The sequence below is a fragment of the Corylus avellana genome, chromosome 2, assembly GCF_965113065.1.
Source record: "Corylus avellana chromosome 2, dhCorAvel1.hap1.2, whole genome shotgun sequence".
Classification (NCBI taxonomy): domain Eukaryota; kingdom Viridiplantae; phylum Streptophyta; class Magnoliopsida; order Fagales; family Betulaceae; genus Corylus; species Corylus avellana.
The window spans coordinates 23465912-23489946 of record NC_142491.1 but is presented as its reverse complement, the minus strand read 5'-3'; the positions used below and the strand labels follow the sequence as shown (position 1 = coordinate 23489946).

The following is a 24035-nucleotide window of genomic DNA, read 5'->3' as shown; positions in this document are numbered from 1 at the left end:
GTGGCAGGTTGGTGGTTGGGGTGGTTTTAGAGAAAAATATAAAAATGGTATTTTAGAAGGTGTTTTGTTTTAGGTATTCTAAAAAAAAGATTAGGTGGAACACCGTAGTTTTGTTATAGTGTTTCACGCTGATGTGTCACCTTTTTATTAGAGGGCACAAAGGCCTTAGTTTGTGCCAAGACCCTATAGAAGTTAGTCTGTTCTCTGTTCTCTAATGCCGCCGGTGAGAGAGAGGGGCACCAGAGAGAGGGAGGAGGAGCTTGGTTCTTACCCGGCCAGCATCGTCTCCGGCGGCAGGTTGGTGACTGGAGTGGTTTTGGTGAAAAATATGAAAATGTTATTTTAGAAGGTGTTTTGTTTTAGGTATTCTAAAAAAAGATTAGGTAGAACACCATATTTTTTTTATAGTGTTCCACGTTTATGTGTCGCCTTCTTATTGAAGGACACAAAGACCTTGATTTGTGCCAAGACTCTATAGAAGTTATTCTTTATTTCAACAATAGCTATTTAGTTTACATGCAACTGTTCTTGATGCTCTCTTTAGGTGGGCGTATATATTAGGCTTGCAATTTGTGTTTGTGCATCGGATTCAATCAGTTCATACTGAGGTTAATATTAATTCAATCAATTTAATTAAATATATAGGGTAAATCTCTCAACCTTAACGCGCTAATTTCGTTTTGAGTTTAACTGTAATGTCAAAAATTGTCAAATATCGTATATATAAATAAGGAATGCAATGGTCAATTCATAATGCAAGTCAACATAGTGAGATTGTGGTGGAATAAGAGTATCATATTTAGACTTTTGTTTATATAAATATATTTGAAAGAATCATGAGATTATCTTTAGGATTTTCCCGCAAGGTCTCCATTTAGATGCAAGATTTTAAGTTTCCAAGGGGTAGCTCAATGGACTGGGAGTCATACTTCATGAAGCGAAGATTACTAGTTCGAATCACTCTTCCTCATTTTTCTCTCCTTGTCAAGACATGTGAAAAATGAATATATATATATATATATATATATATATATATATATATATATATAAGATTTCAAGAGCTTAAAATTTGACAATTTTGACATAATTGGACTGGTAAAAAAATACTCAACTTGCAATGCAAGGGAACTCACCTATGCAAACTATATTAGTAATGCTAAAAAGAAAAAAATTACTATTGAATTTGGAATGAATTATCATTAGATTTTGATATGATAGTAATTTACATTTGAAATGATAAAAAAATAAATAAAATTAAGAAAAAAAAAAAAAAAGAAAGACAAAAAGTCTTCTTTATAGTATCACTCTATATATCCTTACATTCATCATACTATGTCGGTGCTGACTTTTGAGTATTGCTTTTTGACTTGATCAGCAACTACTACTATGTTGCAGCGGGTAAAGCAATTGGAGCGGACCTGATAAACAATTGGGATCTGGTAGCCACAAACCCCGTAATATTATTCAAGACAGCCATCTGGTTAGGGATGACCCCACAGGCCAACAAGCCATCAAGCCACGATGTCATCATGGTGTTAGAGATAAAGATCAAAGTCATGTACAAGATAAACCACAAGAGGAATCTAGATATAGAAGGAGATAATATTTATCTCATAAGAGTTTACATTGTATTATAATTCTTACACTAGTTCATATATGTTAGCTAGATTAGATTTAGTTTAAATATATATCATCTACTCCTAGAGTTAGAGACGTAGTCATTGTATAGATACCAAGATAATTACAGACTTTATACTCTATAAATAATATACGTATGAAGTGCTGCTGGGTATTGAAAATTTAAGCACTTTCACATATATTTACATGGTATCAGAGCTTCTCTAAAAGCTCACGCTTATTCGATCTAATGGCTTCCATAGTGACGTCTGCTTCATACACGTTCCCTAACGTGTCTCATCTAGTTTATATTAAACTAGATTGTGGTAACTACATCCGGTGGTTAACCCAAATTGAGCCTGTTCTTAAGGCCAATGATTTGATGGGTATCGACGATGGTAAAGAACCATGCCCACCAACACATCTCCCTACCTCCTCCGATAAGGAAGAGCAAATTAATCCTGCTTATTTCCTTTGGGTTAAGAAGGATCAATCTATTCTCGGTTGGATCAATGCTATGCTCTCTGAGTTTGTATTGTCCACCGTCTATGGCATCCATGCCTCTCATGAAGTGTGGCGAATTTTGGCGACCAGATTTGCTTCTCCTTCAAGAACTAGGCTTGCCCAGATCAAATGTGAACTGCAAACACTCAAACAAGGTAACCAAACGTGCACTGCTTTCATGGACTCTGCCCAGCGTCTGGTTAATGATTTAGTTACTGTCAACCAACCAGTTCCTGATGAAGATTTCATCAATTATTTCATGAAAGGTTTTCATTCTGCATATAACCAATTTGTACTCAACTATGCATCACGTGTGGGACCACCAAACTTTTCAAATTTTCAAACAGATTTGTTGTCTTATGAACATCTCCTACATGCCCAACAGCAACAAATCCAACCAGACATGTCAGTGGCCTTCTTATCCAATGGACCATCTGGATCCTCTTACTCCAAGAAGCGTAGACCACCTTTCCGCAACAATTCTTCACGGAAGCCTCATTATCCTGCTGGTTCTCATGTGTCACGTGGTCCCTCAACACAAGCTGCACCTACTCCTTCAATTTCTTGGCTACCTTGCCAAATTTGTGGGAAGATTAGTCATCAAGCTCTCGACTGTTTTCATCGCATGGACTATGCCTACCAAGGCCGTAACCCTCCAGCACAACTAGCTGCTATGGCTGCCCATGCTACTACCCAACCTGATGATGATTCTCCATGGTTTGCAGACAATGCTACTAATATGTATCTCACTCCATCAATTGACAAACTCCAGTTTCCCGAACCTTATGTTGGGTTAGACTCTATTGCCGTGGGTAACGGCTCTGGTTTGCAAATTAAAAACACTGGTTCTCTCTCTTTTCAAACACCCACTACTACATTCTATTTATCTTAAGTTTTTCATTGTCCTACGGCAATTGCCAATCTCTTGTCCATTAATCAGTTTTGTAAAGATAATAATTGTTTCTTTATATTAACTGGTTCTCATTTTTTCATAAAGGACAATCAAACGGGCCAAACCCTGCTGAACGGTCAGAGTGAAGGTGGCCTCTATCCTATCAAAGCTACCAAGGCTACTCTCAATAAATCCCGACTTCACATAGCCATGCTTGGTGTAAAAGCTTCTACTAGTATGTGGCATTCAAGACTTGATCATCCATCATCTTCAGTCGTTCGTTACATTCTTAGTCACAATCACTTACCAATTTCTGGATCTCTACATACTACAGAGTTTTGTGAGCCCTGCCAACTTGGCAAAAGCAAACAACTTCCGTTTTCTTTATCTTCAAGGGTTTCCTCTGAACCACTGCAGTTGATTCACACTGACGTTTAGAGTTCCCCTATTGTCTCTTTAGAAGGTTTCAAGTACTATGTTATTTTTATAGATGATTTCTCTAGGTATTCTTGGTTGTATCCCTTACAATCCAAATTTGATGTATTAGTTTCTTTTATGAAATTCAAAACGTTAGTAGAAAATTTATTTTCATCCCACATTAAACAATTGCAATAGGATGGTGGTGGTGAATTTGTTTCTCATAAATTTAAATCTATTCTAGAATCCAACGGTATTAGCCATCGTATCAGTTGTCCTTACACAGCTCAACAGAATGGGCTTGCGGAAGGAAAACATCGCCATGTTGTGGAGATGGGTCTTGCTATGTTAGCCCAATCTGGTTTGCCTAAAGTTTTTTAGGTCGAGTCATTTTTAACTACCATATTTTTAATTAATAGACTCCCTACCCTTTTGCTTAAAAATTGTTCACCATATTCTATTTTATATCATCAAGAACCTGATTACTCTATCCTTAGAACCTTTGGTTGTTCTTGTTATCCCCTACTTCGGCCTTACACCTCTCATAAGTTAATGTTCCGAAGCAAAAAATGCATTTTCTTAGGATATGGTTCCAATTACAAGGGTTACCATTGTCTTGATCCTATTACTAACAAAATCTTTATCACATGGCATGTAGTCTTCGATGAGAAAAGTTTCCCAGCAAAAGTGGAGGTCCCTTTGTCTCTACCTGTTCCAGCATGCCCATCAGGTATCTCTTCTTCTATACCTTTTGATCGTATTAATTCCGCATCAACTGCTTCACAACACGACACCACACCTACTGCTATACCCACTGTTTCTATTGTCTCTAATTCACCTTTAACCTTATCTACTGCACAACCTACCCATGTACAACCTCATGGACAAGAATCCACCAGTGACCATGCATGTGTCCCTTTCATCTCTTCTTCCAACATTGAACATAACCTTGACACATCTGTGTCATTGCTTGCACCTCAAGACAAAAACCCACCTACCCATGCACCACCTCATGACAATGACCCACCTACTCATGTACCACCTCATGACAATGACCCAACTACCCATACACAACCTCATGGACAAGCACCCACCTTTGACAATGCATGTGTCTCTTCCAACTCCCCTTCCAACATTGCACCTACCCGTGACCATGCAAATCGTGTCCATGACCAGTCCTCTTCAATACCCATAGGTCCACTCCCCTCTCACCCAATGGTAACTTGTACAAAGACAGGACACCTCAAGCCAAAAACATTTCCTGACTACACAACTCTTTACTCCCCCAAACACCCTCTCTTAGCCTTGTCCAGTGTTATACAATTTAAAGAACCGAGTTGTTACACACAAGCAATAGCGTCCCCTGAATGGAGAGCTGCTTTGGGAAATGAGTTTGATGCCCTTCTTACTAATGGCACTTGGTCTTTATGTCCATGACCTCTACATCAAAATATTGTTCGCAATAAATGGGTCTACAAGGTAAAATGTAAACAAGATGGTTCCATAGAGAGATTCAAAGCACGGCTTGTTGCAAAGGGTTTTGATCAGAGGAGTGGGGTTGATTTTAGAAAGACATTCAACCTTATCATCAAGCCTTCTACCATACGTGTGGTTTTAACCTCGGCTGTTCACTTTGATTGGTGCATCCGTCAGTTAGATGTTTCAAATGCATTCCTACATGGTCATCTCACGGAGAATGTTTTTATTGAACAACCCTGTGGCTTTGTGGATGCCTCTCGTCCTAATTTTGTTTGTTATTTACATAAGGCTATATATGGTCTTAAACAAGCACCTCGGGCCTGGTTTAATCATCTCTCTCAAGCTTTGTTTGATATTGGATTTTTCTCCTAGGCAGTGGATACATTTCTTTTTATTTATCACTCTACTAATGCAACCTTATATGTATTAGTATATGTGGATGACATTTTGATTACAGGGACCAATACAGCTGCCATCTTCTCTATCATCAATTAGCTGCAAAGTGTTTTTGCTATGAAAGATCTAGGCAATCTTGACTACTTCCTTGGGATGCAAGCCACTCGTGATTCTACTGGGTTACATATCCGACAGTCCAAATACATCATACACTTATTGCACAAGTCAAAAATGATGGGTGCTAAGCCATATGCTGCACTTATTATATCTGGTTCTAAACTCTCAGCAACAGATGTGATCCACTCCCTGAGGCTGACGTTGCCATCTATCGCCAAGTCATTGGTGCCTTACAATACTGCACTATCATTAGACCAGATCTCTCCTACCTAGTAAATCAACTATGTCAATTCATGCACTCCCCAACCACTGTTCACTAGGTGGCAGCTAAGAGGGTTTTACGCTATCTCAAAGGAAGTGTGGATCATGGTTTGTATTTCTGGAAGGGTTCTCTTTGCTTAGAGGCATTTTGTGGCTTGGATTGGGCTGGTGATCCTGATAGTCGTCGTTCTACTACAGGCTTTGGTATTTTTCTTGGTCCTTGTCTAGTGTCTTGGTGTGCCAAGAAACAATCAGTGGTTGCTCGTTGTAGTATAGAGGCTGAGTATCGTGCTATGGCCATTGCCACTGTTGAGGTCAATTGGCTCTGAATGTTGCTCAAGGATCTTCGTATTTCACTTCCAGCTCCTCCTACATTGTGGTGTGACAATATAGGTGCTCTTGCTCTCGCATCTAATCCTGTCTATCATGGTCGTACGAAGCATATCGAAATCGATTATCACTTCACTCATGAAAAGGTAGTAAACAAGGATATTCTTGTTAAGTATCTCTCCACACATGATCAACTAGCCGATGTCTTCACCAAAGGTCTCACATCTGCTCAAGTTTGCATGCTGCGTGACAACCTGACAGTGATTGCACCTCCCCTAAGTATTAAGATATGATTTGATTCCTTGAAATTCCTCCCTTGATTATCTACCATTTATTTCTCTTAATTAGTTTCCATGTATATAGAAGCTCACCTGTATGTCATTATTAGATTTTATATTTGAATTGTATTTTCCTTTTCTTAGTCCATGGTTTATGGGATTTTGTCCCCCTTAATGTACTATAAAACATAGCTCAAAGATGCAGAATAATATATGAGAATTCACTCTCGTTTCATGTCTTCGTTCAATCTTGTTCCAAGTTATATTTCTTAACATGGTATCAGAGCATCTCTGATTTCCATTTTTTTTTTCCATCAACATGTCCGAGTCACACACAAATGTGGAGGGTCATACACCCTTGAACAACAAAACACCTCACACAACAACTAGTGATGTTTCTCTTCAATCTTCTCCATATTATCTCCATTCTGCTAATCATTCAGGAGCAATTTTGTGTTCTACCCCTCTCACCGGCAACAACTACATCACCTGGAAGTGAGCCATGAAAATGGCCTTAAATGCCAAAAACAAATTTGGCTTTGTAGATGGTTCTCTTACTCGACCACTAGCCAACTCCACTGACCTTCCTATGTGGGAAAGATGTAATGATGTGGTGCTATCATGGATCCTTAACTCCATTGATAAATTGCTCGTCAACAGTGTCATCTACTGCAACAATCCTCGAGAGGTATGGATCGACTTAGAAGAACGTTTCTCTCAAGGTAATAATCCCCGAATCTTTAAATTAAAAAGAGATATATCTACCTTGAGCCAAGATCATATGTCAATTGCTGCCTACTATAACATTATCAAATCATATTGGGATGAGTTAAATACACTCACAACCAACCCAGAATGCTCTTGTGGTGCCTTGCGAGAACTCAACCAAATGCAAGAAGTTGAATGTGTCTTTCAGTTCCTTATGGGATTGAACGAATCATATGCTTCCATCCGCAGTCAGATTCTTGCTATAGATCCTCTTCCCAACATTGGCAAAGTTTATTCCATTATCCATCAAGAAGAAAACAGAGATTGCTCCACCTCCCTACATCCAATTCTGATTCTATGCCATGGCAGCAAATCGAAATTTCTCACAATCTCGTCCAAATGAATCATGAGGCAGAGGACGTGGTGGGCCAAAATGCGATCACTGTGGAGCTCTTGGACATTGGAAAGATGTCTGCTATAAGCTCGTAGGGTATCCACTCAATTGGGATCATTTTCGCAGCAATCAAAAGTCCAGCCATCCAAAAGGATCCTCTCCTTATGTTACTCATCATGTCTCTACAAAACCAGGAACATCTCATACCAATGAAAGTTCAATACCAGGTCTCTTCACTGAATAGTTCCGCCAATTGATGGATCTTCTCTCGCCCACTCCTTCAGCCAACCTTGCTGGTAATATCCTATCTCCCTCTTGTAATTTAATTCCACCTTCACATTCCTCTGATTGGGTCATTGATAGTAGAGCATCCGATCACATGACCTCTATTCCATCCATCCTTGAGACTTCTCAAGAAGTCAGCAATGCTAGCCCCATTAAACTTCCAACAGGTGAAGTTGTTCCTATCACTCACATTGGCTTTGTCAAATTATCCCCCACTGTCACTATAACCAATGTTTTATACGTCCCTGATTTTAAGTTTAATCTCCTTCTATTAGCAAAATCACTTGTGCTCTAAATTGTGTTGCTATTTTTTCTCCACTTTTTGTGTCTTCCAGGACCTAGCCACGAGGAAGCTGATTGGAATGGGTGAACTTCGTGATGGACTATACTACTACAAGGCATCTGCAACACCACTTTCCTCTGCAATTCCATCTGCCATGCAATCCCAACAGAATCTTGACTTCTCTTTGTGGCACCAACATCTGGGACATCCATCTCCATCCGGCATGAATAAATTCATTTCTATTCCTAATTCTTGTTCTCACTGTGATGTATGCCAACGAGCTAAACATACTCGTCTCCCTTTTTCATTGAATCACAATAAAAGCACTGCCATTTTTTCTCGAATATATTGTGACATTTGGAGAGGTTATCCTACTCCTTCACACATAGGTGCCCATTATTTTTTGAATATTGCTGATGATTATTCATGCAACACTTGGGTATATCTTATGCGTTTCAAATCTGAAACTTATTCCTGCTTAAAGCATTTTTGCCTTCTCATCAAAAATCAATTTTCCTACCCAGTTAGACACATTCGAACTTACAAAGGGCAAGAATTTCTATCACACCACATCCAACAATTCTTCCACAATGAAGGTATAATCCATGAGCGCACTTGTGTGGAAACGCCCCAACAAAATGGAGTTGCAGAGCATAAGCATCGACACCTACTTAATGTTGCACGGTGCTTACGCTTCCAAGCCCATCTTCCCATCTCTTTTTGGGGTGAGTGTATTTTGACTGCCACATATCTCATCAATAGAATCACCTCTGCTAGCCTTGGAAACAAATCCCCCTATGAACTCCTTTTCAATACCCCTCCCGAATATCATCATCTTCGGGTGTTTGGCTGCCTTTGCTATGCACAAACTCTTCGTTCATCTCGCGACAAATTCTCACCCCGTGCCTCCAAATGCATCTTCCTTGGTTATCCGTTTGGTCATAAAGCATACCGAGTATATGATCTAACTACTAAGAAAATCTTTATATATCGAGATGTAACTTTCGTTGAGAATGTTTTTCCATTCCAGCATCATTCCCCTTCTCCAAATGCACCTGTTATCCCTTTACCCTCTATGGATCTTTCTCTCCCTAACCCATCTACTCCAACCACTTCAACATTCATTTCTGTTCCTAGTCCCACCGACCTAATTGACTCATCTCGTCCTCCTACCCCTCCTGCGCCTTCACCCACACCACCACCCATCCCCACTCAGCCTCAACGCACCATCTCCCGACCTACCTATTTGAAGGATTTCATTTGTGCTCCTTTACCTAACAAGTCCATCACGACTTCCCCTCATCAGCACTCAGCAGGTATGGTCCATTCTCTTTCTCATTTTCTTTCATATGATCGTTTTCACCCCAAACACTTGGCTTTTTTATCTGCTTTGTCTAACCATAAAGATCCCATCAATTATACACAAGCGGTCCAACACTCACATTGGCGGGATGGCATGGCTTCTGAAATTCAAGCCTTGGAGGCAAATCACACTTGGACACTTCAAGCCTTACCATCTGGCAAACGACCCATCGGTTGTAAATGGGTCTTTAAGACCAAGCTTCGAGCAGATGTCACCATTGAAAGGTACAAAGCCCGCCTTGTGGCTAAAGGCTATACTCAAATTTAAGGGCTCGATTATCATGATACCTTTGCACCTATTGCCAAGCTTGTCATTGTTCGTTGTGTCCTTGCCATTGCTGCAGCCTGTCATTGGTCTCTCCATCAGCTGGATGTTCATAATGCTTTCCTGCATGGAGACCTTGATGAAGAGGTCTACATGACCCTTCCACCCGGTTTTTGCAAGAAGGGGGAGAATCGAGTCTGTTGTCTCAACAAATCACTTTACGGGCTTAAACAAGCCTCTCACAATTGGTTTTCCAAATTTTCTTCTGTCCTTGTTGCTGTTGGTTTTCAACAATCTTCAGCTGACCACTTTCTATTCACTAAGTCACAAGGCCCTTCTTTCACAATAGTTCTTGTTTATGTTGATGACATCTTGGTGGCTGGTAATAATCTGGATTCCATTAGCAAACTCAAAGACTTATTAGCCCAAAAGTTTCGCATCAAAGATCTTGGCACTTTAAAATATTTCTTGGGCCTCGAAGTTGCTCGATCACCAACCGGTATATTTCTTAATCAACGAAAATATGCTTTGGACATTCTCAGTGATAGTGGTCATCTTGGTGCTCGGCCAGCTACCTTTCCAATGGAGCAAAATCTCAAGCTTACAAATGAAGAAGGTACTCCCCTATTTGATCCTAGCCCTTATCGGCGTCTTGTGGGGCGTTTGCTTTATCTCACTATCACTAGGCCCGACATTGTGTATTCCGTCAACATTTTTAGTCGGTTTATGCATCAACCACGCCAGCCACACTACGATGCTGCGATCAGAGTTCTCCGCTATATCAAGTCATCCCCTGGCAAAGGTATTTTTTTTCCCTACTGATTGTGACTTCCAAGTTTATGGTTACTCAGATTCAGATTGGGCGAGTTGCCCCATCACTCGTCGATCCACCACCGGCTATTTTACTACACTTGGCAATAGCCCTTTCTCATGGAGAACCAAGAAGCAAACCACTGTCTCTCCTTTGGCTCAAGATGCTTCTTCAGTCTCTCAGGGTTCCTCATTCTCAACCCATGAAGCTCTTTTGTGACAATAAAGCAGCCCTTCACATTGCTGCCAACCCTGTTTTTCACGAACGAACGAAGCATATCGACATTGATTGCCACCTTGTCCGTGAAAAACTCTGTGCTAAGATCATCTCTACAGCTCATGTCCCTGCTAGCCATCAGCTTGCCGATATTTTCACTAAAGCTTTGGGCCGCGACAACTTTCTTAGTTTCCTTAGCAAGTTGGGCATTACGGATCTTCATGCACCAACTTGAGGGGTAGTATTAAGATATGATTTGATTCCTTGAAATTCCTCCCTTGATTATCTACCATTTATTTCTCTTAATTAGTTTCCATGTATATAGAAGCTCACCTATATGTCATTATTAGATTTTATATTTGAATTGTATTTTCCTTTTCTTAGTCCATAGTTTATGGGATTTTGTCCCCCTTAATGTACTATAAAACATAGCTCAAAGATGCAGAATAATATATGAGAATTCATTCTCTTAATTTTCATGTCTTTGTTCAATCTTGTTCCAAGTTATATTTCTTAACACTAAGCTTGAGGGGGGCTGTTAGAGATAAAGATCAAAGTCATGTACAAGATAAACCACAAGAGGAATCTAGATATAGAAGGAGATAATATTTATCTCATAAGAGTTTACATTGTATTATAATTCTTAGACTAGTTCATATCTGTTAGCTAGATTAGATATAGTTTAAATATTATATTATCTACTCCTAGAGTTAGAGATGTAGTCATTGCATAGATACCAAGATAATTACAAACTCTATACTCTATAAATAATATACGTATGATGTGCTGCTGGGTATTGAAAACCTAAGCACTTTCACATATATTTACAGATGGACCCCATCCGCTGAGGACAGGTCAGCTAATTGGGTCCCAAGCTACGGTGACATCACCAACATAATCAACGGTGGGATCGGACATGGTTGTGATGATAGCGTAGATAATAGGATCGGGTTCTATAAGAAGTATTGTGACATCATGGGACTCGGCTACGGGAACAACCTGGACTACAACAATCAAAAGCCTTTTGCTCCATGGGTCTTGTATTAATAGTTCTACTGCCAACTCCAGGGCAAGCAATAATCCTGCATGTGTAATTCGAAAAGTCTGTTTTTCCAAGTAGAAATACCGGCAATAAAGTGAGTTTCATTTATTTCCACTCAACCAATATTGTTGGAAATATTATGAATTATTGAGGAAAATATAAAGGCAAAATAAAACTTGGACATCAAAGCTCGAAAGCAACGATCGTACTTTAAATTTCTACACCTTAGTTTCTGATTTATTTGTTTGTTTGGCATTTTTGTGGACATTATCTCAATTAAAATTTGGAGAGAGATTATCAATTTAGTGGTAATTTAAGGGGTCTGTAGAATTTTATTTAGGACCCAGGTCTTGGACTTTGAAGTAGCATGGTCTTGAAGTTACTTTAAGAATCTTCTAGGATATATGTGTTGTCTTGTATTCTCTGGCCTTGTTTTAACCTGCTTTCTATTGTGAATACACTTGTGAGTGTTAAATCTCACGTTGAGAAAGTATTAAAAAAAAAAAATAGAGTAGTTAATATACTTAAATGGACCCAAACCCTTAGGCTTTTGAGCTAAAATAGTGTTCAAATATGTATATTATTGTACTCATGGTAAAAACTCTCAAACCGTTTTATCGCCATTCTCCCCAACACTTTCATCGGAAACCAAATGGTATCAACATATCGCTCATGCCAAGGTAAATAACATAATTAAGTTGGATTAGCCATTTGTTTAGATTGGGATGTTAATTGTTGTCATCTAATGATGTTTACTAATTAGTTTCTCAATTTTAATTTGATCTGACGGAATTGTAATTTGTAAGTTGCCATGGATCTTGATTCCATTAATTCCCCTATCCTTAAAAGGCTTAAATGGCATCAAAAATTAAACAACTGCAAATGTTTGCTTCAAGGTTAAAAAAACCCTCAAGCAAACGTTGGCATACCTTTTAACTTCTTTTTATTTTTTTAAAGTTGACATACCTTTCAAAATTGTCATTGAATTTGGGATTAATCATTATAAGATTTCGATTCAATGGTAATTTTAAAAGTCATATCAACTTTAGGAGAATAAAAAGATATACATTGAAGGTCAAATTGCAAATCAGGTAAAATTTTGAGGGGCTAAAATGTAATTTTTCCTTTGTTAAAAGATACGATAAATCACTATATGAAGTGCGCACAAAACACAATATGTTTAGTGCTATTGTAGGTCTATATCATTTGAAGTGTATGGGTGGGCAGGACAGAGTAACACCTAATTTATTTAGTTGCTTAGATTTTCCAATGATTTGCTTCCACAAGAATTGTAGTTGCCTAAACACACATGACACAAACAAGTAGATAAGGGAGATAGGGCTCGGATATGAGAAGATCTCGACCTATTGTAATGGTTGTATGTTGTTTTGGATTGACAACGAAAGCTAGAAATCTATACAGTGTGTGAAATTGAGATTGCAAAGAATATTTGTATCATCAAAAACCTCAATTTCAATTGAAATGGAAATGGTCATTGTCCTACCTCTAAGATAAAAAAAAAAAATTATTCACTTACCTCCATATCTTTGCAATGATTACTAATATGGTTCTTAATCTCAAATAGTTATCAACCACATAATTACTTGGAAGCCAATTTGGGAGTGTGCTTACAAGGCAAACCATTAATATTTTTTTTTCTGGCGGGAATCACTAGGAAATACTCTTACTTTTAGACCAATCATACACTCAACTAAATGGCTTGTAAAATTTAGTTAGTCCAAACTAGTGGCAATAATTTAATCCAAGCAATATTCATATATGCCCAAAGTCGTTGAATCCAAGAAAGATATGAAGATTGGCCAATCAGCGGACGGGAAAGTGCTCAATATTGACGCATTGACGCATTGGACCAATTTCAAACAAGATTATGCGTCGTGGTAGCCTGGCACGTGCTTAATTTGAATTCACATTCGACTCAATAAAATGGTTAAAAAATTATTTTGATTAACTTTTGCAGTAAAAAAATGCTTTAACATTTGATTCAGTAAAATTGTTAAAGATTTATTGCTCAAAGTGCTCAACAAATCTTTAGTTATAATAATAATAAAGAATTCGATTCTCTCTTTCTTGGGAATAACGAGAAGAGAATAACTTTTATGGGGTCTTGACACAAATTAAGGTCTTTGTACCCTCCAATAAGAAGGCGACACATCAGTGTGAAACACTATAACAAAAATATGGTGTTCTTCCTAATATTTTTTTAGAATACCTAAACAAAACACCTTCTAAAATAACATTTTCATTTTTTTCTCCAAAACCACTCCAGCCACCAACCTGCTGCCGGAGACAATGCGGGCCGGGTAAGAACCAAGCTCCTCCTCCCTCTCTTCGGCGCCCCTCTCTCTCACCGGCGGCATTAGAGCACAGAGAACAAACTAACTTTTATAGGGTCTTGACACAAATCAAGGCATTTGTGCCCTCTAATGAGAAGACGACACATCAGCGTGAAACACCATAACAAAACTATGGTGCTCCACCTAATCTTTTTTCTAGAATACCTACAACAAAACACCTTCTAAAATAACCTTTTCATATTTTTCTCGAAAACCACCTCAACCACCAACCTACCGTCGGGTAAGAACCAAGCTCCTCCTCCCTCTCTTCGGCGCCCCTCTCTCTCACCGGAGGCATTAGAGAAAAATTTTTTTTCTCTGCTGCCGGGCAATAGAGAACAGAGAAAAAAAAAAATTTCTATTGCCCGGCAGCAGAGAAAAAATTTTTCTCTGTTGCTGGGCAACAAAGAATAGAGAAAAAAAATATAAAAAAAATTTTTCTCTGTTGCCTGACAAATTTTTCTCTGTTCTCTATTGTTGCCCGACAGTAGAGAAAAAAGGCAGCAGAGAAAAAAAAAATTTCTCTGCTGCCGAGCAACAGAGAAAATTTTCTTTGTTCTTTGTTGCTCGACAGTAAAGAAAAATTTGCAAAGAAAATTTTTTTTTCTCTACTGCCGCCAGTGAGAGAGAGGGGCACCGGAGAGAGGGAGGAAGAGCTTGGTTCTTACCCGGCCGGCGTCGTCTCCAGCGGCATCTTCGGCAGCAGGTTGGTGGCTAGAGTGGTTTTGGAAAAAAATATGAAAATGTTATTCTAGAAGGTGTTTTGTTTTAAGTATTCTAAAAAAAAATTAGGTAGAACACCATATTTTTGTTACAGTATTTCACGCTGATGTGTCGCCTTTTTATTAGAGGTTTACAAAGACCTTGGTTTATGCCAAGACCCTATAAAAGTTATTCTCATTGAGATAATAATGATGTTAGAATATATAAAAAATTTATTATATTTTTCATATATTCCATAATTAGGTTGATATTGAAATATTATCTATTTGGTAGGGTTGATTGTAATCATATATTGAGATCGTAATCAAATTAAGGAGATTTGAACAAATTTACTGCGACTCGTAAGCTTCCACCAAAGGAAAAGTATTAGACTTTGAAATTTGTAAGAGCTAGGAATGATTTGGAATTTATTTAGTAAGTTATTTTGTTCGTTTAGTTCTATGCTCAGATGTTTAAATACATTTGTTTCCTCTGCTTTTCCTATTATATATCATTCTAGTATCTTTCCTAAATTTTTGTTTTTATTTTTATTTTTTTGTAATTTTTGTTTTTTATTTTTCAAATTTTTAAGGAAATATTTTGGTCTTATTGAAATTTTTTTAGATTTTTTTTGGGCCTTGGGGAGGGACAATGAAATTTTTTGATAGTTTAGGTAAGATATTGATCCAATCAGGGGTGGAACTAGAAATTTAGTTTGGGGTGAGCAAAACTTTAAAAAAAATAAAATTGGATGGGATATATATATATTCACTTCTTGTTGCTGATTTTAGTTGATCGTTGTTGCGAGTTCTAATCACTTATCATCACCATGTCGTTGTATTCTATCTAACTAAATCCTAGTTACAATCCCCTTAATTCCGAGAAGGATAATACTGGATAATATTATTTATTGTCCAGGCAAATACTGCAAAGGGAAGAAAGAAATGGAATGTTTTTATATTCATTTTTATTTTTTATAGAATAAAATACTTCTCTTTTTTTTTTTTTTAATATTTAAAATTTCTATTTATTTTTTCTCAAAAATAAAAAATAAAACCATGGAAACGCGAGGTATCAATCCCCGATCCTTGAGTTACCAATTGAACTACGTTCCCATGCATAAAAGGAGGCATGATTACTCAATAAATAACATTTACTTGTACTCTCTGCAAAAATAGGTATAACTTCTTTTTGAAAAATAAAAGAATTATAAAAAATAAAAATAGGATGATTTTTATCCAAATTCACAATGGACAGGTGGCACATTGATGAAAATCTGAACTCAGAAAAAAGAAAAGAAAGGAAAAAAAAAAAAAAAATCGGTAGTGAGAAGGAAAAACCCACACCAAGTGGTTAAAAGTTCATGAAATGAAATAGGAATTTTACCTTGCGAGCGAACGCGACCAGTTTGGGATAGTTATCTTGAAATTGAAACAGAGAGAGGATGTGATTAGAAGCAACCCCTGAGCTCTCTTTTGGGCGCACGTCTTTGAGATCAAGGAATTAATCCTACCGGGCTTAAAATGCAGAAGCTTGATTCCTCTCTCAACCACCACAAGAACTTGTGGAGCTTCTCCTCTAGTACATAGGGTGTAAACGAGTTGAGTTTGAGCGAGTTTCTCTTGTTTGAGCTTGGTTCATTTAAATTTTATTCGAGCTCGAGCTTAATGACGAACCAAAAAATTGAGCTCGAGCTCAAACTCATAATAAGTCGAGCCGAGCCGAGCCAGCTCATGAGCTGGCTCTTATATTTAATTTATTTATTTTATTCTAAATTTAAACTTTAAGAACTCTTAAACGGCTCAAAAAGCCAGCTTGCATATGAGCATTTGCTTAGCCTGACTAACCGAGTATGGAGCCTGAGTCAAGACAGCATGACACTTGGTTTCAGAGAGAGAAGATATGCATCATTTTATAATAAAAGGATGCTATTAGGAAAAAAAAAAAAATCATCAATTTTTAATATTAAAATGAGCAACTATGTAAACAACTACAAATTCGAGCTGCTGACGAGCCTAACCAGTTGAATCGAGCTTGCTTCGTTTAATATTTGAGCCAGTATTTGTGTTCACGAAACGCCTCATTTAATAATCAAGTTAAGCATGAGCCGAGCTTATACGAGTCGATCCCGAGATCGCTCGCAAACGGTTTGCTCGTTTAACACCCTTACTCGTACATGTCCTTGTCTCTAAAAATTTTAAAATTAAATTAGTGATGTGTTATTGTTCACACGTCACTAAATATTAACATGTCATTAAAAATTTTAGCGACGTTTTACTCATTGACATGTCACCATTTGATGACGTTTTGAAAACCAGGGTACTGTACACACGTCAGAGAAGCCTGAATTTTTTGTAGTGTATTATGGATGTTGGTGTTTTTTATGCTTGTAAAAACAGTAAAAAAGTGAATTAACTTCTCAGCTATGGAGAAAAGTCAAATTAAAGGCCATACTAAAAGTTAATGAATTTCTAATTCAAAAAAAACAAAAAGGTTATCAAGAAATTTGGAGTGCAAAGACCCGGATCTGGTTGTCACAGACCCGGTAATATCATTCAAGACAGCGATATGGTTTTAGATGACCCCACAGCCAAGCAAGCCCTCTAGCCATGCATGATGATCCATCCATTTTAAAGTTGTAAATTTAGTGCTTTTTAGATTCATAAATTTGTCATTTTAATTTTTTGGACAATTTTATCCCTCTAAAACCCACTAATTGAAAATGAAATGGAGATGATTTTATTCCTTTAAATCACCACTTATTTTAAAAGTTTTAAGTAGAAAAAATATAAATTTAGTAAATACTTTAATAGAGAGTAATGAGAAGATTAACCGGTGCTAGAACAGGAGTAGCATTTGTGGGGAATAAGATCCTCTCCGGTTCATTTGAACTGGAGATTATCGAGTTAGTTATATTAAGGGTAAAGTCCACATAACCCCCTCAAATTATCATCACAATGACAATTTACCCTCCAAACTATTAATAGCAACAATTTACCTCCAAAACTACCAAAACAATGACAATTTACCTCCAATGCTTGCAAAATGATGAAATTACCCCTATAAGACAAAAATACCCTTAAAATTTTGAAAAAAATAAATAAATTTTAGCATTTTGCTTTTATTTAGTAAGGGAAATTTTGTCATTTTATTAAAATTAGGAGTACATTGTCATTGTTTTGGTAGTTTGAGAGGTAAATTGTCACAATTGGTAATTTGAGGGGTAGATTGTCATTGGAGTGGTAGTTTGAGGGGATTAAGTGGACTTTACCCTTATATTAAAGAGGTATTTTTTGTTTTTTTTTTTTACTTTTTGAGGGTACAAAAATACTCTTTTAATATAACTAACTGGATATTCTCCCGTTCATTTGAACTAGAGAGGATCCTAATTCCATTTGTGGGTGGGTATAGAATTGGAGTGGTTGATTGAGGTAACAGAAGTTGTAGGAGAATTGGGCCATGAAAAAAAAAGGGGGTGAGATTTTACTTTTCACTGCTATGAAGACACGTGATAACGATGGATAAGGACTTGAGTCACTGAAGATCAATTACGTGGGTATCTCTCTTATACGCCGATCTTGAGGATTAGGATCCTTTTCAGTTCATTTTGGACTGAAGAATATCCAGTTAATAGCTAAGATCTCTCTAAAGAGATCTTAAGACCATAAATGAGACATATGTCCATTAATATAAATAATAATAAAATATTATTTAAACTTTAAAAATAATTAAAATAATTAAAATAAAAAAAATATTTAAAAAAAAAACTAAGGGGTGGCCGGACCACCCCCATTGGCCAGGTGTGGCTTCAACCACCCCAGACCGGACTGGTATATGGTGGCTAAAGCCACCTTGAGGCCAAACAAAGGTGGTCCGGCCACCCCCAAACCCTAAACGATTTTTTTTTTTTTTTGGTTTGGCCGTTGGGGGTGGTTGGACCACCCCTGTTGGGCCATGGGGTTGGCTTCGGCCACCCCAAACCGGACCACCCCAGATATTTTTTAATTTTTTATTATTTTAATTTTTTATTATTTTTAAAGTATAAATAATATTTTATTATTATTTATATTAATGGGACAAATGTTTTATTTATGGCCCTAAGATCTTTTTAGAGAGATCTTGGCTATTAACTGGATATTTTTCAGTCCAAAATAAATTAAAGAGAATCCTAGTCTTGATCTTGAAAAGAAGATGCTATACACGTGGGCGGCTCCTAATTAAGGCATTTAATTAATAATTATATTATAAAAATGACTTTGACATCAACTTAAAACTTTAACAATAAATTTGATATTATCCATTTCGTTTTGAAAGGAGGAGAATCATTATCTCTAGAATTAATTCATTTATTTATTTTGGAACATCACGATGCAATTGTGGTCCCTCCTAGAACACGTTTTCTGAAAGCTTGTTTGGCATCCCAAAGTTTTTGCTTTGGAATCTTTTGTTTTTGTTGATTTCTGTTCCACAACTTGAACGAAATACACGTTTCTGCATCTGATATTTCCTTTTGGTTTTACAAAATGCAATGCACCCAATCATTTGTTGATTGTGCAGTAAATTTCCCAAGCAATGGGTACTTTTACTTCAAAAGTCAATGGTCAGGAAGCATGGAAAAGATATACCAATTAAGCATACTTCTGCCCGTCTAAAAACGCTTTTTTATGTAAATTATAGACCAAACCATTGGTGTAATAAATTACACTTCATTGAGACTAACTCTAAAATCACAACCATCACAATCATCCAAAGCGAATTGTAGCTGCCACTAAAAGAAATGATAAGTAAAGTTAAATTCAACACAGTTTAAAGCTAAAAGGAGTGATGAGTAAAGATAAATTCAACACAATAATAAAAAAATAAAAAATAAAGGCAAGAGAGACAGCTCATATCGAGGACAATATTTTCACATGCAACACATGCAAAATAGACAAGAATTCGGATATGGTCGGTCGCTGGTCCTTGATGACGAAATCATAAGGCTCAGCTAGCCTATAAATACCCACCATTCTCGTCCATAAACCATATCCCAACATAACACATATACATCCTCAAACACAAACATGAAGTTGATTCTCTTCTTAGCATTCTTGCTTGGAACAACCTCTGCAGAACAATGTGGACATCAGGCCGGTGGAGCTCTATGTCCAAACGGCCTATGCTGTAGTGAACATGGATGGTGTGGCACCACAATTGCCTACTGTGGGACTGGTTGCCAGAGCCAATGTGTTGCAACCCCTCCACCACCACCCCCCAATCCAACCCCGTCCCCGCCTCCACCCCCAAACCCGACTCCGTCCCCGCCTCCGGGAGACGGTGTTGCCAGCATCATCAGTGCCACTCTTTTTGACCAATTGCTTAAATATCGGAATGATCCGCGATGTAGAAGCAATGGATTCTACACCTACAATGCTTTCATTGCAGCAGCAAATTCTTTTGCTGGCTTTGGCACAACTGGTGATGCTGATACACGTAAAAGGGAGATTGCAGCTTTCTTGGGTCAAACCTCTCATGAGACCAAAGGTGAGTTAGTTTGAGTATTGAAGCTTGCTAATTATCATAACCAAATTAAAGCTGATTTTATTTTGTATATGTAGGAGGATGGGAAGCTGCACCAGATGGCCCATATGCATGGGGTTATTGCTTTATTGACGAAAAGGACCCGCCCGAAAATTATTGTAGGTCAAGCACCGAATGGCCGTGTGTGCTTGGCAAACAATATTTTGGCCGGGGCCCTATTCAACTCAGTTAGTAAGTCTCCGAATTATATATATATATATATATATATATATATATATATATATATATATATATATTTTGAGCCTTTGAATTAAACATTAGTTCCTTGCATGGACAAAAATATTACACATGCATGCATATAATATCAGAGACTTCGACCGTGAATTTTGACGACTTTGATTGTTTGGTTGACTCTGTCAGCAACTACAATTACGGGCAAGCGGGACAAGCCCTTGGACTTGGACTTAATCTCCTAAACAATCCGGATCTAGTAGCCCAAGACGCAATCCTATCATTCAAGACAGCCATATGGTTTTGGATGACCCCACAGGCAAACAAGCCCTCCAGCCACGATGTCATCATTGGAAAATGGACACCAACCGCTACCGACACGGCCGCCGGTCGGGTTCCGGGCTATGGTGTCATCACCAACATAATCAATGGTGGCCTCGAATGTGGGCATGGTCCTGACAGTAGAGTGGAGAGTAGGATTGGGTTCTACATAAGGTACTGTGACGAATTTGGAGTAAGCTACGGGGACAACTTAGACTGCAACAATCAAAGGCCTTTTGCCTAAGCTAGCTGCTAAGAATTCAAGGTGAATGAAGGTTCAAAGAAGAATAATAAGGAGACAATACTATAACTATGTAATTGGAGAGATTTTCTTGTCCACTAAGAAAGTTTCTAGATTACAGTTGAATAAAGAAATAAAGCGTTCATGAATTTGTCTATTCAGATTACTCCATATGCATATTGGACATCACAAATTTCAAATATTTATCTCTCATCTCACTCTTAAATTATTAGAGTGATGTGTCCATGTTCATTAGCCTTTGCATTTGTTTTTTTGTTTTTATTTTTTATTTTATTTTTTAAAATAAATGGCTGATGGAAACAGTTATATGAGCCAAGTGGTAGAAAAATGAGATAAGAGATAAGGATGTTGCATTACTCATAAGGCCAATCAAACACGGTCCAACAACTGTGAACCATGGTGATGGTAAATGCAATGTCGCCTTCCCTTTATCGCAATCACATTGCTTATAAATTGGACAAGTAATTCAGGAATTTAGTACAAAAAAATGATAAAAATTGACTCCAAATTGAGTAGGAGGATATATCCTCTAATCGAGTCTAACAAATTGTCATATGTCCTTGTAAGATATTGTGAGAAGCACATGTTTTGTTTAATTTACTTAATTAATATTCTTACACCGTTAACTCCTCTTTTCTTTTAACAAATGAAATTCTTTCTCTCTCAAACATTTCTTTCTTTTCCTTTGATCTCCCTTTCTCTCTTCTGAATCTTAATTGAGGCAACATAAATAACAAATTGCAGAAAAGAAAGAGGCACTTGATACATATGAATTGTACAAACAAATAAAGAAAAAAGAAGATTGAGAAAGACATGACCAATAAAGAAAAAAAGAAAATGTAATTATCTAGAAATAACCAATAAAGAAAAAAAGAAAAAGTAGCTTCAAAAGAGACCAAGATAATTAAGAGTTCCAAATTAAACTTTCCTTCCTCAGTTTGTTCCACTTTCTCTCCGACCAAACGTACCATGCAAAATCTAATAAAACCAAAATACCCTCTCTTTTTTTTATTTCCATTAACAAAGGATATTAGCTATGCCTATATAATACACCTTTAACCACTAGACGCATAAAACTCAATGAGTCTATGCAAGATCATTCGACCTGGGTCCTCAAGAAAATGATGTAGTACTTGCAGTTTCTTTAAACAGCTGGTCGGGCTTGCGCCCGCCCCTCCAAAAAATATTTAATTTTTTTTTTTTTTATGGGTAAATATTTTAGCATTCTTGACCTTAGCCCATACTCCTCCTTCCCCAGCCCCTACTTATCCTCCTCCTCTTCTTCTTATCTGCTTGGCCATATGCTTGGGTTGGCTTATTAATTACCTGTTATTGAAATTTTGAATCTGTTGGCTTCGTAAATTAAGGCAAGTTTCAAAAAGGTGCAAAGAGATAAGGTTTTACTTAGACTACTATTTATTTGAGGAGAGATTGATGGTTGAGAGCGGATGGCTCATGGTTGATGTAGATAAGCCAACTTCGAGATCGGGAGGCTTCTAAAGGGGCACGTTTCAGTGTGTTTGTGTACGTGAGATGAAAAAAATAAGGACATCACCTCTGTCTGTTTGCGGAAAAAGAAAGAAAATAAAAGAAAAAATCCTGATGCTTGTGGTACACGCAGAAAGAATTCTGGGGGTGCAGTCGCAAATAGTATGCAGCTGGGTGTCAAGGTATACAATATATTGTTTTATATTATTGTATTTATTTATTAAATTTTGGAACTTACATGAGATGCCTAAAGAACCAAGAGATAAGAAAAGAGAAATGTTAGGCTTAAAAAAAAAAAAAAAAAAACCTTATTTTTTTTATTTTTTTATTTTTTAATATTTTGTAAGCCTTGTATTCATAGTAAGAAAAAATAAATTAACTTCTCAGGGCCCCAGATAGTTACTCGTTAACTCTGGAGTTGATAACGTGTCTTATCAGCAAAATACATATATTGAAGTCAAAGAAAATTGGTTAGCACAATTTGTTTAGAGTTATTTAAAATATAAGGTTCCAGCCCATAAACATATATAATTATTCCTGAATCTAATTAAGAAAATATCCATGTTGATTTTTGAGTAAACTGTAATAAAGTATTATATTATTGTATATTAATCTTGCCCCGACACAAACAACATCCTAGCTCTGCCATTGGTTGGGGTATCGTGTCAACTTCGGCTGCTTCCTCAAACATGGCCTCAATTTGAAGAAGAAACAAGAACATCTCTATAAACCAATCATCATCATCAAATAAATTGTGATTCACACCATATAAAACAAAGTTGGGGACATATGGGTCCATCATATCTGGAAAATTGCAGCAAGCAAGGCTAAACAATCAGTAGCTAGAGGAGAGTTTATTTGTTTGTGTGTTTTAATTTAGAGATATTTGAAATAGGAACCCCAATTGACAATTGATAAAAAAAAAAAATTAAGAAAAGAAAGAAAAAAAGATGGGAAAAATATAAAAAAGCCTCTCAAACTATCAGCCGTTTGCAATATAGTACTTCAATGTTCAAAAGGTATTAAAGTAGCCCCCCAAGCTACCAAAATGTATCAAAAATGCCACTTATTTTTTTATATTCCTATAATACCCCTATTATTTTAACAAATAAAATAATAAAATAATTGTAAAAAAACCAAACAATTTTTTTTTTTTTTAGAAAAAAACAATTTTTTTATTTTTAAAAAAATAACAATGGACGAATAAATACAAAAACAAAAAAAAGTTTTTGGAAATAAATAAATAATTAGTCAGTATAGTTGGCCTAAATTACAAATTGCTTTATGTCGTACTAAAGTAAAATCAATTTGATTGTTTGATGAGCTAATTTAGTACTTTTTTTTTTTTTTTTTTGGAATATCTCAAGAACCATACCTTGTATTTTACTTTAATACGACATTAAGCAATTTGTAATTTAGACCAACTACAATGACTAATTATTTATTATATATATATATATATATATATATATATATATATATATTGTTTTTATTCGACAA

The 24035-nt window shown here is 36.8% G+C and overlaps 2 protein-coding genes and 1 pseudogene across 2 annotated transcripts; all 3 read left to right on the top strand.

Moving 5' to 3' along the window:
* Nucleotides 1–214: 214 nt before the first annotated feature.
* On the top strand, nucleotides 215–6012 carry LOC148587522 (uncharacterized). The gene is made up of 7 exons (XM_088512658.1): nucleotides 215–297; nucleotides 1376–1628; nucleotides 1835–2945; nucleotides 3675–3791; nucleotides 4089–4648; nucleotides 5405–5647; nucleotides 5743–6012. Exons 1-7 carry the CDS (start codon nucleotides 215–217, stop codon nucleotides 6010–6012), a joined length of 2637 nt encoding a protein of 878 aa, XP_088368784.1.
* A 787-nt stretch (nucleotides 6013–6799) lies between these two features.
* On the top strand, nucleotides 6800–8048 carry LOC148587521 (uncharacterized; annotated as a pseudogene).
* An 11707-nt stretch (nucleotides 8049–19755) lies between these two features.
* On the top strand, nucleotides 19756–21180 carry LOC132178070 (endochitinase). Its single transcript, XM_059590533.2, has 3 exons — nucleotides 19756–20236; nucleotides 20311–20464; nucleotides 20654–21180. The coding sequence occupies exons 1-3, from the start codon at nucleotides 19777–19779 to the stop codon at nucleotides 21027–21029; spliced, it is 990 nt and encodes a 329-aa protein (XP_059446516.2). The 5' UTR covers nucleotides 19756–19776; the 3' UTR covers nucleotides 21030–21180.
* The last annotated feature ends 2855 nt before the right edge of the window (nucleotides 21181–24035 follow it).